This window comes from Calypte anna, chromosome 10, assembly GCF_003957555.1.
Source record: "Calypte anna isolate BGI_N300 chromosome 10, bCalAnn1_v1.p, whole genome shotgun sequence".
NCBI classification, from domain to species: Eukaryota; Metazoa; Chordata; class Aves; order Apodiformes; family Trochilidae; genus Calypte; species Calypte anna.
The window spans coordinates 8319705-8333628 of record NC_044256.1 but is presented as its reverse complement, the minus strand read 5'-3'; the positions used below and the strand labels follow the sequence as shown (position 1 = coordinate 8333628).

At 39.5% G+C, this 13924-nt stretch overlaps 1 protein-coding gene across 1 annotated transcript in view; it reads left to right on the top strand.

Moving 5' to 3' along the window:
- The window catches only part of NEO1 (neogenin 1), a 194748-nt gene that overhangs the window by 74857 nt on the left and 105967 nt on the right, over positions 1–13924 (top strand). Inside the window, exons 3-4 of the mRNA XM_030457311.1 lie at positions 7918–8193; positions 11912–12065. Of these exons, the coding sequence (XP_030313171.1) occupies positions 7918–8193; positions 11912–12065 (430 nt within the window). The remainder of the gene's footprint in view (positions 1–7917; positions 8194–11911; positions 12066–13924) is intronic.

Below are 13924 nucleotides of genomic sequence, written 5' to 3'. Positions count from 1 at the left end.
TCTTCTGGAAAATGCAGGCGATGAAATACTGGCTCCATTGAAGGCAGCAGGCTATAGCCAGAATTTTTACCATCTGTGTTTTCCAGGAGCATGGGAATTACTGCTCTTCTAGGCACATCTTTGTTTTTTTTAGAAATTGAGACAATGGGCCACAAATCTCAGTAATGTTAGAGCTGGGAATGGCGACTGAATGGAATAGATTTGCATGCAGTAGATTGTTTGCTCACATTCCTGCCATTGCTCTGGTCTTTTGATGAGGGGAGGAGAGAGACAAAAGGGAAGGAGAAAATAGGGTCACAGTTCATTTCTTTTTCCCCTCCCATTTCCATTATCCTAGCAAAAGATTTGAAGGAGCCATGCAACTAGATATTTGCCATGCATCTAATTCTTATTGTACATGTGTGAGAATTGCACTGTTGCTTATGTGTTTTACCAATGTTTAGAAATCATTCCGAGTGGAAAATCAGCCTTCCTAAACTGAGTTTATTAATCTGTGTTCCTGCTCTGTCAATCGTGTTTTCCTTCAGTGCCCTAAAATCACTATTTGTGCTGCTATGGGATGATGAATGCTTGTACAAATCTGAAAAAATTATCTTTAATATCAGTATCATTTGTGATTATGTTAATTTAGAAAAAGATGAGGCTGTGTCTTCAACTGAATGTCTTGCAACATACGAGTGAAAAGTGGGTGCTGCTTGCTCATTAGAAATGTAACTGATTTTCATTAGGTGGTTCTCATAGGAAGATGTCTGCTCTTAATGCCTGCAATGCGGTGTCCTCCTCCTATCTGAGGAAAAAAGGGTGAATGCAAAAGGAGGTCCTTCTAAAAAGAAGGCTGCTCAAGTCTCTAGTGTAGAGTTACCCAATTCAAATATGCTGGTGACTCAAGATCCCTGTACCTCAGGTGGGAGTACTGGGGATGCAAACCCCACTAATGCACATACTGACAATGTTGTATGTGCTCAAGTTTAGAGGTGCCCTTTCTCCAGCCAGGTGGAGGAGAGGGAAAACCGAATTTATTGGATTGTGTGGATTCGATGGCCTGGCACATTAGAGCCACAGAAGTATAAAGCCTTGGTGGACACTGGTGCACAGTGCACCCTAATGCCATCAAATCAGAAAGGGACAGAATCTGTCACTGTTTCTGGAGTCACAGGGGGATCTAAAGAACTGACTATTGTGAAGGCTGATGTGAGCCTCACTGGAATAAAGTGGCATAAACACCTGATAGTGACTGGTCCAGATGCTCCATGCATCCTTGGCATAGACTACCTCAAGGGAGGTGATTTCGAGGACCCGAAAGGGTACCGGTGGTCCTTTGGTATTGCAGCTATAAAGACTGAGAATGCAGGATAGTTGCATGCTTTGATTGGCCTTTCAGATAAATCCTTTGTAGTGGGGTTGCTGGAAATTAAAGCAGGTGCCAACTGCTACTTCAGTAGTGCATCAGAGACAATATTGCACCAACAGAGATGCTGTGATCCCCATTCACAAGCTGATCCAGCAACTGGAGAGCCAAGGAGTGGTCAGCAAGACTCACTCACCCTTCAACAGTCCTATATGGCCAGTGTGAAAGCCTAAGGGAGAATGGAGACTGATGGTGGACTATCATGCCTTGAATGAGGTTACATCACCACTAAGAGCTACTGTGCCAGACATACTAGAACTTCAGTATGAGCTGGAGTCAAAGGCAGCCAGGTGGTATGCCGCTATTCACATTGCTAATGCATTTTTTGCTATTCCTATAGCACCAGAATGCAGGGCACAGTTTGCTTTCACCTGGGGAGGTGTCCAGTACACTTGGAATCGACTGACCCAGGGGTGGAAACACAGCCCTACCATCTGCCATGGACTGATCCATGATACCTTGGAAAAGGGTGGAGCTCCAGAACATCTACAGTACATCGATGACATCATTGTGTGGGGTAACACAGCGAAAGAAGTCTTGTTTAGTGTTAGTGATTAGGAAACTGAAGACACCGAGAAAGAAGCATTTAAAAAAAAAAAAAAAAAAAAAAAAAAAAAAAAAAAAAAAAAAGTAAAAAATAGTTTTGTGTTAGCAGTTTAAATAGACTGAACCTCCTTATGTGGTAATATATTTGAAAACTATTATAGAAAGTTAAGGAAATGCAAGTTGATCACATTAAGAGGAAAAGAGCATCTCTGTAATGGGAAGACTCTATAATGGTATAGGAAAGAGGATTTTCTAGTAGTATATTTCTGCAGGAGGTATACCAGCATTCTGGGACCTGTTACTGTGTTTATAAATAGGTCTCCGAATTAGTAGTAATTAAGGCTTATATATATTTAGAGTACCTTTTGTAACATATAGGTATTGTTTTGTGGTTGTCTGTTGGCTAAAGCAAAAGATTCTTACTCCACAACGGAGGCTTTTCAGCAGGGTAAACTGCAAATAATCATAGATGAAGATAAATTACTCTTTAGGACAAAATTATAGTCTAGGTTACAATATATATTTTTAAAACACACAGAACTGTGATCAACTAAAAGTTTTACTAGCAACTAACAAAGTTTTAACATCGTTAACAAAGCTTATTTAACCTTAATGGAGTACTTGCATGGAATATACAGTAGATGTCTTGTCTAAAAAGTGAGTTGTACTGGTAAGGGATTTAAATTAAAGCATAGTTGAGCTTTATGTCAGAAACTGCAGGGCTTCAGTCCTCCTATAACATTCTCAGTTATGCTTCTGACTTACAGATACAATGAGTGTACAAGTGGTAGTTGTACAGGATAAAGAGATTGCAACAGCTGAGATGAAAGCAGGAATCATAGTGTCATAGTCATGACAAAATGAGGAGGTACATGAGTCCCAACCTGGGGAAAGAATTTGCTTAATATTCAGGTCTCTTAATACAGATTTCTAATGATTCGTGAATTTAGGGGTTAGCACATTCTTCTTGAAAAATAACTCATGTGGAATGTGTGTCCAAAAAAGCAGGGGGTGATCACAAATCAATTAGTCTGATCCCAACACTTTGCCCTTCTTAAAGAGATTCTGTAGGCAAGGGTAATTAGGAGAGAGGAAAGTGTAAAGAAGCTGTAACATGACTTTGGTCCACAGTTTGCATCTGAGTTTCTGGATGAAGCAATTGATGTCTTGGAACACTATAATACAATGAGCATGCTGCAACACATTGTTCTCTTAGAAACTGTTAAAGGTCAAAATGGTAGAAATTTAAATGAGAATATTGAGATTGATAAGGACCTGAGGTAATTATGAAAATGTAATGGGTTATATTGAGAGGGAAATCTTCAGAATGAAAAGATGCCTCAGAGACTAGGGGTCAGAAAGATGATGTTTAACAATCTTCATCAGTCAATTTGCTGCAAGAACAAATCATGTACGTACAAAATTAGGAAATGTGCAAACTTAGGAGACCTTGTTGCTCTTGCTTTGTCTTCATTGGTCTTATAGGAAGAATCAAATGATGCCATGGACTGATTAATGGTGAAACTTAGTAGTTTCTGCAAATCCATGAACATACAGCAATATTCTTGGTATTCTACTAAGTTGGGACAGAGGGACTGATGATTTTACAAGAGACAAGAAGGCTGGCTGGTGGTTTATAGAGTTGACTGTAACCTGCAGCATGCAGAGCTCTAATGTGATTCTTAAATCTATTGAGATCTTTTCGGTAGATACAGAGAAGCAATTGTGTTATGTTTACAAGGACATGTGTGATCTTAAATTAGAATAGACACTTCAGTTTTTCTCGTCTCTTTGTTTTTCTACCAGTGGTGGAAGTGTAAAAGAGCTTTCAGATATCAGTTGAAGCAAAAGAAATTTGGCATGGATTTCAGGGGGAAGTTCTTCATGTGAAGACAGGTGGTAGAACTGGTTGCCCAAGAGGTTGTACAGTCTCCATCATGAGGTCTTTCAAAGTCCGATGAGAAGAATCCCTGAGTGACCTGCTCTGGCCTCAAAGCTGACTCTGCTCTGACAGAGTCCTTTCCTACCTAAATGATCATGCAATTCTGAGTCTTTAAAGACGGATTGGATGGCTAGGGGAACAGGGAAAAGAAACTAAGGATTGTAGCTTCATTAAGCAGAAGGAAAGTTGAAAGAAGCTCGGTTCTTTTATTCTTATTCTCCTTAGAGGGAGGGAGTAATGGATAAATATCAAAGATGCAGATAAGGAATACAAAAACAAGGTCAAGATCAAAGGACTAGAAGTTGGTTATAAATAAACTGGGAGAGGAAGCTAGAATCTTTCTTATCAGAGGAATGAAGTGGAAGAAGCTTCCAGATATTATTCCAGGAGAGCAGAAAGTATGCAGTTTTGGAGATAGACCTGTGCAAGCTTATGGAAGGAATGACTTGACAAAACAGAAGTTCTGTGTTTGAATATGAATGTGGCAGGATTCAGGATAGTTATTCTGAAAGATTGAGAAGGTTTCTGGTTTATACTCCCTCCCCAAATAGTTTTGATTTTTTTTTTATTAGCATCAGTGTTAGCTACAACTAGAGAACAGCTATGCTGCCACTTTTCATTGCATTAGGATTTTTTATCTCTCACATGGTGGCATATGATTGTGGATTTTGTTTTTTTTCTATAGGTCTTATGTTTAATCTAGGATGTGAAGTTGTTGTTCTGTGGGTTTGCTCAAATATCTTCTTTGCTTGGCCTTGCAGACCACCAGAGTTGGTGCTGTTGGCCTTATTTAGGCTTCTTTTTTTCCTGAGGGAGAAGTATATATATAAGTTTTATAAAAACAAGTGGGTGCTAATAATGAAGAATTCTACAGTCTGATTAAAGAAGTTTTTCATTCCAGTGGTAAAAGCCTGCATGTGTGACACGAGCTGCTTCTTGCTGCTGCTTCTCCAAAGATTTCAAAAAAATTAGAACCCAAAGTTCAGAAAAAACAAACAAGCTAAAAAATTGGGGGATTTTCTCAGAAGTAAATGGGAATTGTAGCTGAAAATAATGGAAAGTACCATTTAACTGAAGAAATGTGGATGTGTTGATGTGTTGGAGGGTAGGGAAGCCCTTCAGCAGGACTTATACAGGTTAGAGCAGTAGGCCAAGGCTAATTGTATGAAGTTTAACAAGGCCAAATTCCAGGTCTGGCACCTGGGTCATAACAACCCCATGGCAAGCTACAGACCTGGGGAAGTGTGGTTAGAGAGCTGTAAGTTAGAAAGGGACCTGGGGGTATTGGTTGACAGTCGACTTAATAGGATTCAGCAGTGTGTGCAGGTGGCCAAGAAGGCCAATGGCATCCTGGCTTGTGTTAGGAACTCAGTGGCCAGCAGGAATAGGGAGGTGATCATCCCTCTGTACTCAGCTCTAGTGAGGCTGCATCTTGAGTCCTGTGTTCAGTTCTGGGAACCTCACTATAGGAGGGACAGAGAAGTGCTGGAGAGTGTCCAGAGAAGGGCAACAAAGCTCATGAATGGCCTGGAGCACAAGTCCTGTGAAGAGCTGAGGAGTTGGGGTTGTTTAGTCTGGAGAAGAAGAGGTGAGAGGAGACCTTATGGCTCTTCAACTACCTCAAGGGAGGTTGGAGAGAGGAGGGAAACAGCCTCTTCTCCTTAGTGGTGTGAGAGGAGCAGAGGAAATGGATGTAAGCTGTGCCAGGGGAGGTTTAGTCTGGATGTTAGGAAAGATTTTTTCACTGAGAGGGTTGTCAGGCATTGGAATGTCCCAGGACAGTGGTGGAGTCACCATCCCTGGAGGTATTTAAAAGGCATTTGGACCTGGTCCTTAGGAACGTGGTTTAGTAGTTGATTATGGTGTTGGTCAAAGGTTGTACTGGATGATCTTGGAGGTTTCTTCCAACATAAAACATTCTGTGATTCTATGAAATATACATTACAGACTTTTTCCTAGATAATATACTTTACCAGGAAGTTTAGACACAAGAGGTAGATAACTTGTCCATCTGTTTTCTGCCCCTTCACATTGAAGAGTTTTTTCATTGTAGTGTTTTTTCATTCAGAAGTATTTTGCATACTTCAATATCAATAGTTCATTACCTGTATTCAAAAGAAGAAAGAACTGTGAAGCCCTGAACAACTAGGTATTTAATGAGTTTCCCCATCCTATTACTGTTAAATTTTTAGTGTGTTCTTTATAGATGTTATATGAGACCTGTGAAAATAATGGTTTGAACATGTAGAAATTAGTTGAATGTTTTTGAAGACATTGTTAAAGAGTCATCTTCACAAGAGATAAATGATAATTTTTCCAGTTAGATCAAACTTTTGAAACTGAGATGTCGTGAGTAGGGTATTTCATTTTTAGTATTGGTAGGAAAAGTGGGAAAGATGATAGCTGACCTAAGCTCTCCCAGCCTCTTCTATGTATAATCATGAGGATTAAAGAGAGCTCATGTTTGCTGCTCTGGGGTCTTATGTGTGCAGTAGCATTGAATTAGAGATTCCCAGAGCCTACTGCTTCCTGCAATCTTCATTTTCATGCTTGAATAGTTGTAGTTGGATGGTTTAATTTATGTAACCTGGACTTCCACTTTCCATCTTTTATAGTAAAGGCACACATTTATGCTGACTTTAAAGAAAAAAAGTCATAATATGTACTTGAAGCTGTGCCCTGTTGGGAGGGAAAGGTGTCAAGAGTACCACCAACAGGCTGTTTCAATGACAATGTCAGTCTTAAGTGAGAGCATAAAGAAGAATGAAAATTTTCCTTTGAGACTTGGACTGCAGTGAGGAAGCTGTGCCTGAGCCCCTGTCAGTGTGGGCCACAGAACCTCCTCTGTGCCTTCCTCCCCTCCTCCTCCTCCTCCTTGCCTGCGATTGTTTCTCACACTCTCCTTGCTGCCATCTGCCTTTCCCGCTCTTTGATCAGCTTCCACAGCGGTGCCTTCAGCTCCGTGGGCTCAGCTGAGGCCTCCTCAAGGCCTCTCGTGGAAAAACAATCGTGGAACTGTTCAGTAGAGCTGGAGTATTTCTTGAGAATGTTTCCACTCAGCCGCTGACAGTTTCTCTGTGTAGTGCTGCTGGGCAAGCCTGGCTGCAGCACCTTTGTGTGAGGCTGTGGGGGTTTCTCAGGTAGGCTAACAAGAGAAAGATCAATATTTGCATATGAATAAATGCAGTTTTCACCTTCTGACGCTAAATGTAAAGCTCTTTTTCACTGAAATCTTCATTTTCTGGTTTCCTTTGAGGTACAATGAGATTTGGTCCTTTGGCACCCACAGTCTTCTTTTTTGGGGCCTAGTTAAATGTCTGTTAATCTAAACCTTGACTTAGGCATGGCTGGTGACAAGGTCATAGAAAATTTTTTTCAACTCTTTTTGGCTTAAGTTCTTAACCGCTAAACATCTAATTTTAAGATAAGAAATCTTTTAAGTTCACAGGATAAAAATCCTTATTGTAAGTAGTCCTGTAGGTGGTGTTAATCACTATGTAGACTAAACAATGGAAGGCATAAAAGGAGCCTTCTCCTCTCCTTGTTACTGTCTCCTGAGTGAGTATTAGAAGACATCTGTGTTTCACTACAAGTGAATCAATCAGTGGATCTTACAGAAGAGTGTGGCTCAAACTGTTTATCTATATGTACCAGACAGAAACACTATCTTGATTTTTGCTACTTCTGGGCTTATATGCTCCCCTAAGTATAACAGCAGCCTTACAGAAGTGAGCACAGGTTACCTGTGTTAGTTACTCTAGGTTAGGAAGACCCTAAAGACTTCTGTTATCAGGATTTGCTTGTTTCTAAAACTATCTTTGTTTTTAAATCAGTAGTTTTATTACTGTTTTTACACCAGCAATATGTAGCATTGTGCTATCAAGTTGTAACTTAAAGAGCTGGAGAGCTGCTTAATTTTTAACTAGGTTCAGTATCTTTATTTGGACTTAAAAGCTTTGGTGTCATCTTCAGAGTACCTCGATTTTTTTATCTTTCTAAACTTTCTGTTTTGTGTTTTCAGGCCTTTCCAGGTTCACCAGTCAGCCAGAATCATCATCTGTCTATAAAGGAAACAGTGCAATCCTAAACTGTGAGGTCAATGTTGACCTTGCACCATTTGTGAGGTGGGAGCAGGATCGTCAGTCAGTCTTTCTGGATGATCGTGTGTTTAAATTACCAAGTGGAGCTCTAATTATTAGCAATGCTACTGAGATGGATGGAGGACTGTATCGCTGCATCATTGAGAGTGGTGGAACCCCCAAATACAGTGATGAAGCAGAGCTCAAAATTCTTCCAGGTATTAATCTCTTTGTCTTTTAAACATTAATAATTAAAACATCAGCTAAGTGGTAGGGGTAAAAAACCTAACAAGAATACTTAAAGCAGGGTTGAACTAAGTGTGTGTAGTGGAAACTGCTGGTCAGGCTTGTTTTAGTTTTGTTTTTCTGCATAGATTAAAATGAGGGCAGGTATTTAAGTTAAAGGACATTGACCCTCGAGAAGACCAGCCTGTATCTTGCAGCTGGGAAGCAGAAAAGCAAAATCAGTTCTCAGTGTCTGAGCTCTTTGCAATGGTTAGAGATAGGCCAGAGACATATGCATGCTTTTTTGCCATGCTTATGTCAGAAGGGTTTTTTGGAAAAGACTTTTTAAGAGAAGTCACTAGTAATACTTGCATTGTGATGTGCTACAAAGAGTCTGCTTCTTTGAGTATAAATGTTTTGGAATTTCTAGCTTTCTCAGGCTTCAGACCCATGTTCAAATTATTGTTGAAGTTTCCAAAAGATATTAGTGCTTAGTTTCCTTGCTCTTGGGATGCTGCTTAAGCTGAGGCACTTTTATTTGTCCTAATATTTAGGAAATTCTGGCCTTTAAATGTTGGACACTTTTGGGAAGTCTCCAGACTCCAAAAAGGGGAATGACTTTCTATTTTGGAAAATTTAGCTGTGACTATTGTTCTAAAATGTTTAGATTTTTTTCATAAGAACTAAAGTCCAGCAATGACTGCCAAGAATGAGGCAGGACAGTGCACTTTCCCAAACTAGGGAAAAATAAGGGCTGTGTTTTGCATGGGTTTTCTTAATTTTTACCAGAACTTTATGCTGTCTCTTCTGAATTAGTCTTCATGTTGTAATGCTTATTCAAATTTTAATGCTTGGAGAACTGCCAGAGGGTTGCTGAATTTCCATCTTGGGGAGGTTTTCATGGCTGGGCTGTACCATGTTTGGAAGCAGGTGGCTGCATCAGGCATCTTCAGTGATCCCTATCATTGAGTACTTCTGTTTGTCATTACTATCTTTATCATTCTAAAATATGCTTTAAAATACCTGTTTTACAACTGCAACTTTCTCTCTTGTAGAACTGAGGTATTTGCTAGGTTTTGCAAACTGATCAGGCATGAAAGAAGTAGTTCTGTAGCATTTCTGAAAAGAAAGGCCCATCTTCAACTCAGGATACAGTAAGGATACAGAAGAAGAGCACTTAAGGAAAAGGCACTTGATTGAATTATTGTGGTTTGGCTTGCCTTCATGTTTCTACAGCCCCTCAATGGATTCTTAAAATGCTTTGTAATTTTTGGCAATTAAAGATTTCCTGATAAAACTTCCATATTGCATTAATCTTTTGAATTCTTTTGGCTCCACATACAGTTTACTTTTGTAATACTTTGATGAAGGTGATTAAAAGATACCTCTGTTAAGAAATACAGATAATGTTGTTTCCTTGCTTGGTCCTGAATATGGAAGTGCTAATAATGAAGTTTTGTGAAAATCCTCCCAACAGGTTTTGGTTTTTTTAAAAAGTGGGATTAAGCTTTCGCATAGAAAGCTCTCTTAGTCTTGACTGCCACCTAATTGATTGTTTAGTCTGAGATGGATTTGAAAGAGGGATTTGAATTAATCTGTTCCTCATTCATTTTATTCTATTTTTAAATGGTTATCTGACATGTGCCTGACAGAGACCCCACTGCTGTGCTTCTGAATGTTTGAAATACAGCCAACACACACTTGAACTGGCCAGGTTTGCATCCAAGGACAGTCAGTGCTCTACCTTTTCTGCTAGCAAGCTGCTGTAGTGTTCAGTCTGCCTTTCTTCTGCCACTGAGCAGGAGGGCACTTCTCTGAGCTCTAAAGCTTATTAGCAAATGCTTTCAAATACAGGCCTGTAAGGCAAACAAACAAATAAAAAAACCCCAAACCCTAATCTTTTTAATCCAATTTCCTCTAACCTGAGAATTGAACTCCTTTTTGGGAGCTGGAGCATTGAAGTTCTCTCTCAAGCGAATCATCCCTATTCCTCTGCCTCGCGTAGTGATTGCTTGATGACAATCTGTTACATCATTTATTTGCACCTTGGCTTGCTCCATATGCCACTCCAGGTCACTCTCACTGTGTTACCTGCCTGTTCACACATGGTCTGATTTCTGGACTGAGCCAACTAGTCCTCTCTAACAGGGAATGTGGGCAGAGCTGCTGGGATAGTTTGTGTGTGAGCCTGAGACAGATGATGTGATCCAGCGTCGCTCTGAAATGCGATTTTCATCGCCGCTGGTTCTCGTCAATAACCTGACAACCTTATCATGTTACACCTTGGAGTACATGCTTAGTGGTGTAAATGGTTGGTAATTTGTTTTTAACGCTTTGAGCTGAAGAACATCAGAACCAACTACTGACAGAAGCTTCTATGAATATCAAGCAGGTGCCAGGTGAGAGAAGGACTGAGCCTTGGTGGTGTGGTAGGCACAGAATGGGCTTCAGTGAGCAGAAGTAGTGTAGGTACCAAGTAGGCTGCCCTACTTCAGGGGCCAAGAATAACTTGTCTGATTGTGGAGTTTGCTTCTTATCAAACTTGTAAGTGCACATCTGAGTGCTGAGAGTACAGCAATTAACATAAACACTGGGTTTTCTGGGCAGCTGGCACAACCAGTTACAATAACACAGCAGAAATGCTGTAGCTGGTATGCAGGAACTCCTAATTATGGTGCTAAGTACATGCTGAAGTTACTGCAGAGCAAAGGGTATACACTGCATCCTCAGTCCTGGAGTTACTGGGTCCCTTTGATGAGTTTGTTACAGTTCTAGTTAAAATTGATTTTTAGAACCTTTTTCCTAGGTTACATATTGAGGAGTTTTGGGTATTTTTAGTGAAGTAGAAAAATAGCCATTGTTCTCAATATTTATTTGTGGTAATTTAATTTGGAGTAGATCTCTGGACATCAGGTTTTGTTTTTTTGTTTGGGGTTTTTTGTTTTGTTTTAGTTTTTTGTTTTCTGTGGGGTTTTTTGATGTGCTTGTTTTCAATTCACACAGTCAAAAATGGCCTTTTCCTTTAGTAAAAGACTGAGTAAGCATTTTGCTTGTGTTTGTTCTTAAGGGGGAGGGGGAGTAAAAAGAAAGAAATCTCTCTTCAGCCCAATTCAAACCAAAACCGAAGCTAATTCAGAGAATTCACTGTTTCCATTAAGCCGGAAAGCCAACTTAATGGAAATTTGTTTTGTTTTAGTAGAAATCTCATGTTACTTCAGTGTGCCAATTGCCTAAATATTTTATTTTCCTTAGGGTTGACTCTCAACTTCAGTAATCTCATTTTCTAGTCTGTAAAAACACTTTTCTCAGGCATCTACCTAAGGAAGTCAAGTGATTTCCTGGGTAAGCTAGGCAAAGTCAAGCCTACACCTTTCTTTACTAAGCCTCTAATAACTGGTAGATGTTTGTGTCTCAGGGCTGGAGCTTCTAGCTGAAATTGTTTCCCAGGGAGTTTGAGGAGTCAGAATCCCATAAATCAGCTTGCATGTCTGGGGAAAATGGTAAAGAGCTGTTCACATGGGAGGCTGGGAGAGGATCTTCAAGAAACCCATTAATGTAGGCAAGATGGTGATTCAATCTTGTGAAGATATAGGAGGAAATGAAGTGTTTGATTTGTGTATGAAGTGTTTGATTTGTGTATGTAGGTTTTTTTTAGTTCTTATTATGACTTTGCATCTGGTAACAGCTTTGTCATTTCCAAAATATATGCAGATCCTGAAGTACCCCAGAACTTGGTGTTTGCGTGGCCGCCCTCTTCACTTACTAAAGTGTCTGGGCAAAGTGCAGTGTTCCCATGTGTCGCTGTAGGATTTCCATCTCCATATATCAGGTGGAAAAGAAATGAAGAAGAGATTATCACAGAAGGGTGAGTAATGGCTAACATAGACATTTTTATGTAATGATAGGATAGCCAGAGTTACGATTTTAGATACGAGCATCATTTGATTTCTACTTCATTTTAAACCAGAAGAGCAGAAGTTATCTTTCAGATGCTGGAAGGCTTCTAGATGGAGTGTTATGACAAGTGAGGGTAGTTCACAAGACTTGTGGAACAATGTATTTTTTTTGCAGACACTTGAAAGCAAGAGATCTTATGAGGCAGGAGTGTTATTAAAAATACATTACTTTTAGATTGCTACTGGAGTAAAAGAAGCAATTAAGGGAATAAGGACACTACAGAAAAGGTAAGGCTTCTTCATATTGTGCATGTGAAGCCCTGCACTCAGTTATTCCTTCTGCAATGAAAGTATGCATCTTCTAGGTGTTCCATAAAGAGTTAATAAGCGTTCCATAAGTGTTAATGTATTTAATAAGCAAAATGCAAAATTTCCTAACTTCTCATTAGAACAAAATATTAAAATGTTAAATGCAATCAAAAGAATTGTGGGGTTTCAGGAATGCATTCATTGAAAACTGCTATACCTTGTCATATCTGGTGTGTTCATTCAAAATAATGTGGTAGAAAAATCAGTATAAAAAAGCTGAACAAGTCTCATCAAGAATACTGTCTTTTTGTCCAGCTATTGAACATACTGACTCTAAGACAAGGAAATTGGAAACAGATATCTGAACGTTCTCAGCATCCCTCAAAGGCAGCAGCAAGTTGAATGTAGAAAGAAGTTAAAGTTAATTGTGAAACTGGGAGAGGTAAAGTTAAATGGTGTCATGGCTGACACAGAAAGCAGCTGAAGGAACATGCAAGTCCCTCTGCAGTACCAGTGATAGTAATATATCTTTTGTCAACTCTTAAATAACCCAGAGGCTCATAATTTGAACTGTCTTTACGTGGAAAATGCAAGCTTCTGTGGGTAGTGAATAACAGTTCAAATACCACATAGAAAATGTGTTGATGTCAATCTTATGGCACATGATTTAAATTAATTTTTGTAAATGTAAGAAATCATTCATATAAGGAGAATGGTGTAGACTCATTAGAATTGCATAATCAGATGTGATGAAATGTCAGAATGAATTTGCCTGGTAAGATCTTAAATGTTTTTTCTTGCATCTGAAGTGATGTCATGTTATATATTTATATATTATATACTTTTGCTGCCTCCACCCCCAACCTTCTCTGTGATATGTCACATTCAGCACACATGAAGGATAAAGCTCATTTACTGAAGAGCATTCCTTTTTCTTTTCTTCTGCAGTTTTTGATGCAGAGCCCGAATTTTCAAATCGTGCTCTGAATACAGTGCTGTTCATTCTCTAATGAGCTTTTTTTATGCAGGCTGTCACGATGATTTCTGAGGGCTTTGCACATTTTCTCCTCAACAAAATTCAGAATGAGAAATTTTATTGAAGAGCTGAGGCATAACATTACTGAAAATATTTTATCTTTATATGTGCACAATTTGAACCACATGCAACCTGATTATTCAGAATATTTCCCATTAATTTTTAGTATTATGTCTGCAAGAACAGATTCAGCTGAGTTTTGCTGCAGGTGTGAATCCCTCTGTGCACTATGTCAGCTGTCAGTGTGGGTGCTTCCTCTGTGCTGTCACCAGCTCTTTGCATGAAGCTGCTCTTTCTTGAGAACTTTTCCATCATCACATGGACACTGTGTGGTGAGGAGAGAGCTTCAAGGCTGTCTGTTTGCAAACACTGTTTTTCTAAACATTTCTCTACTCCTGCAACAAATGAGTTTTTCACATTATCTGCCAAGCCCAAGGAAACCCTCTTACCAAACAGAGATTGAGCTCCATGTCTGTTCCTGGA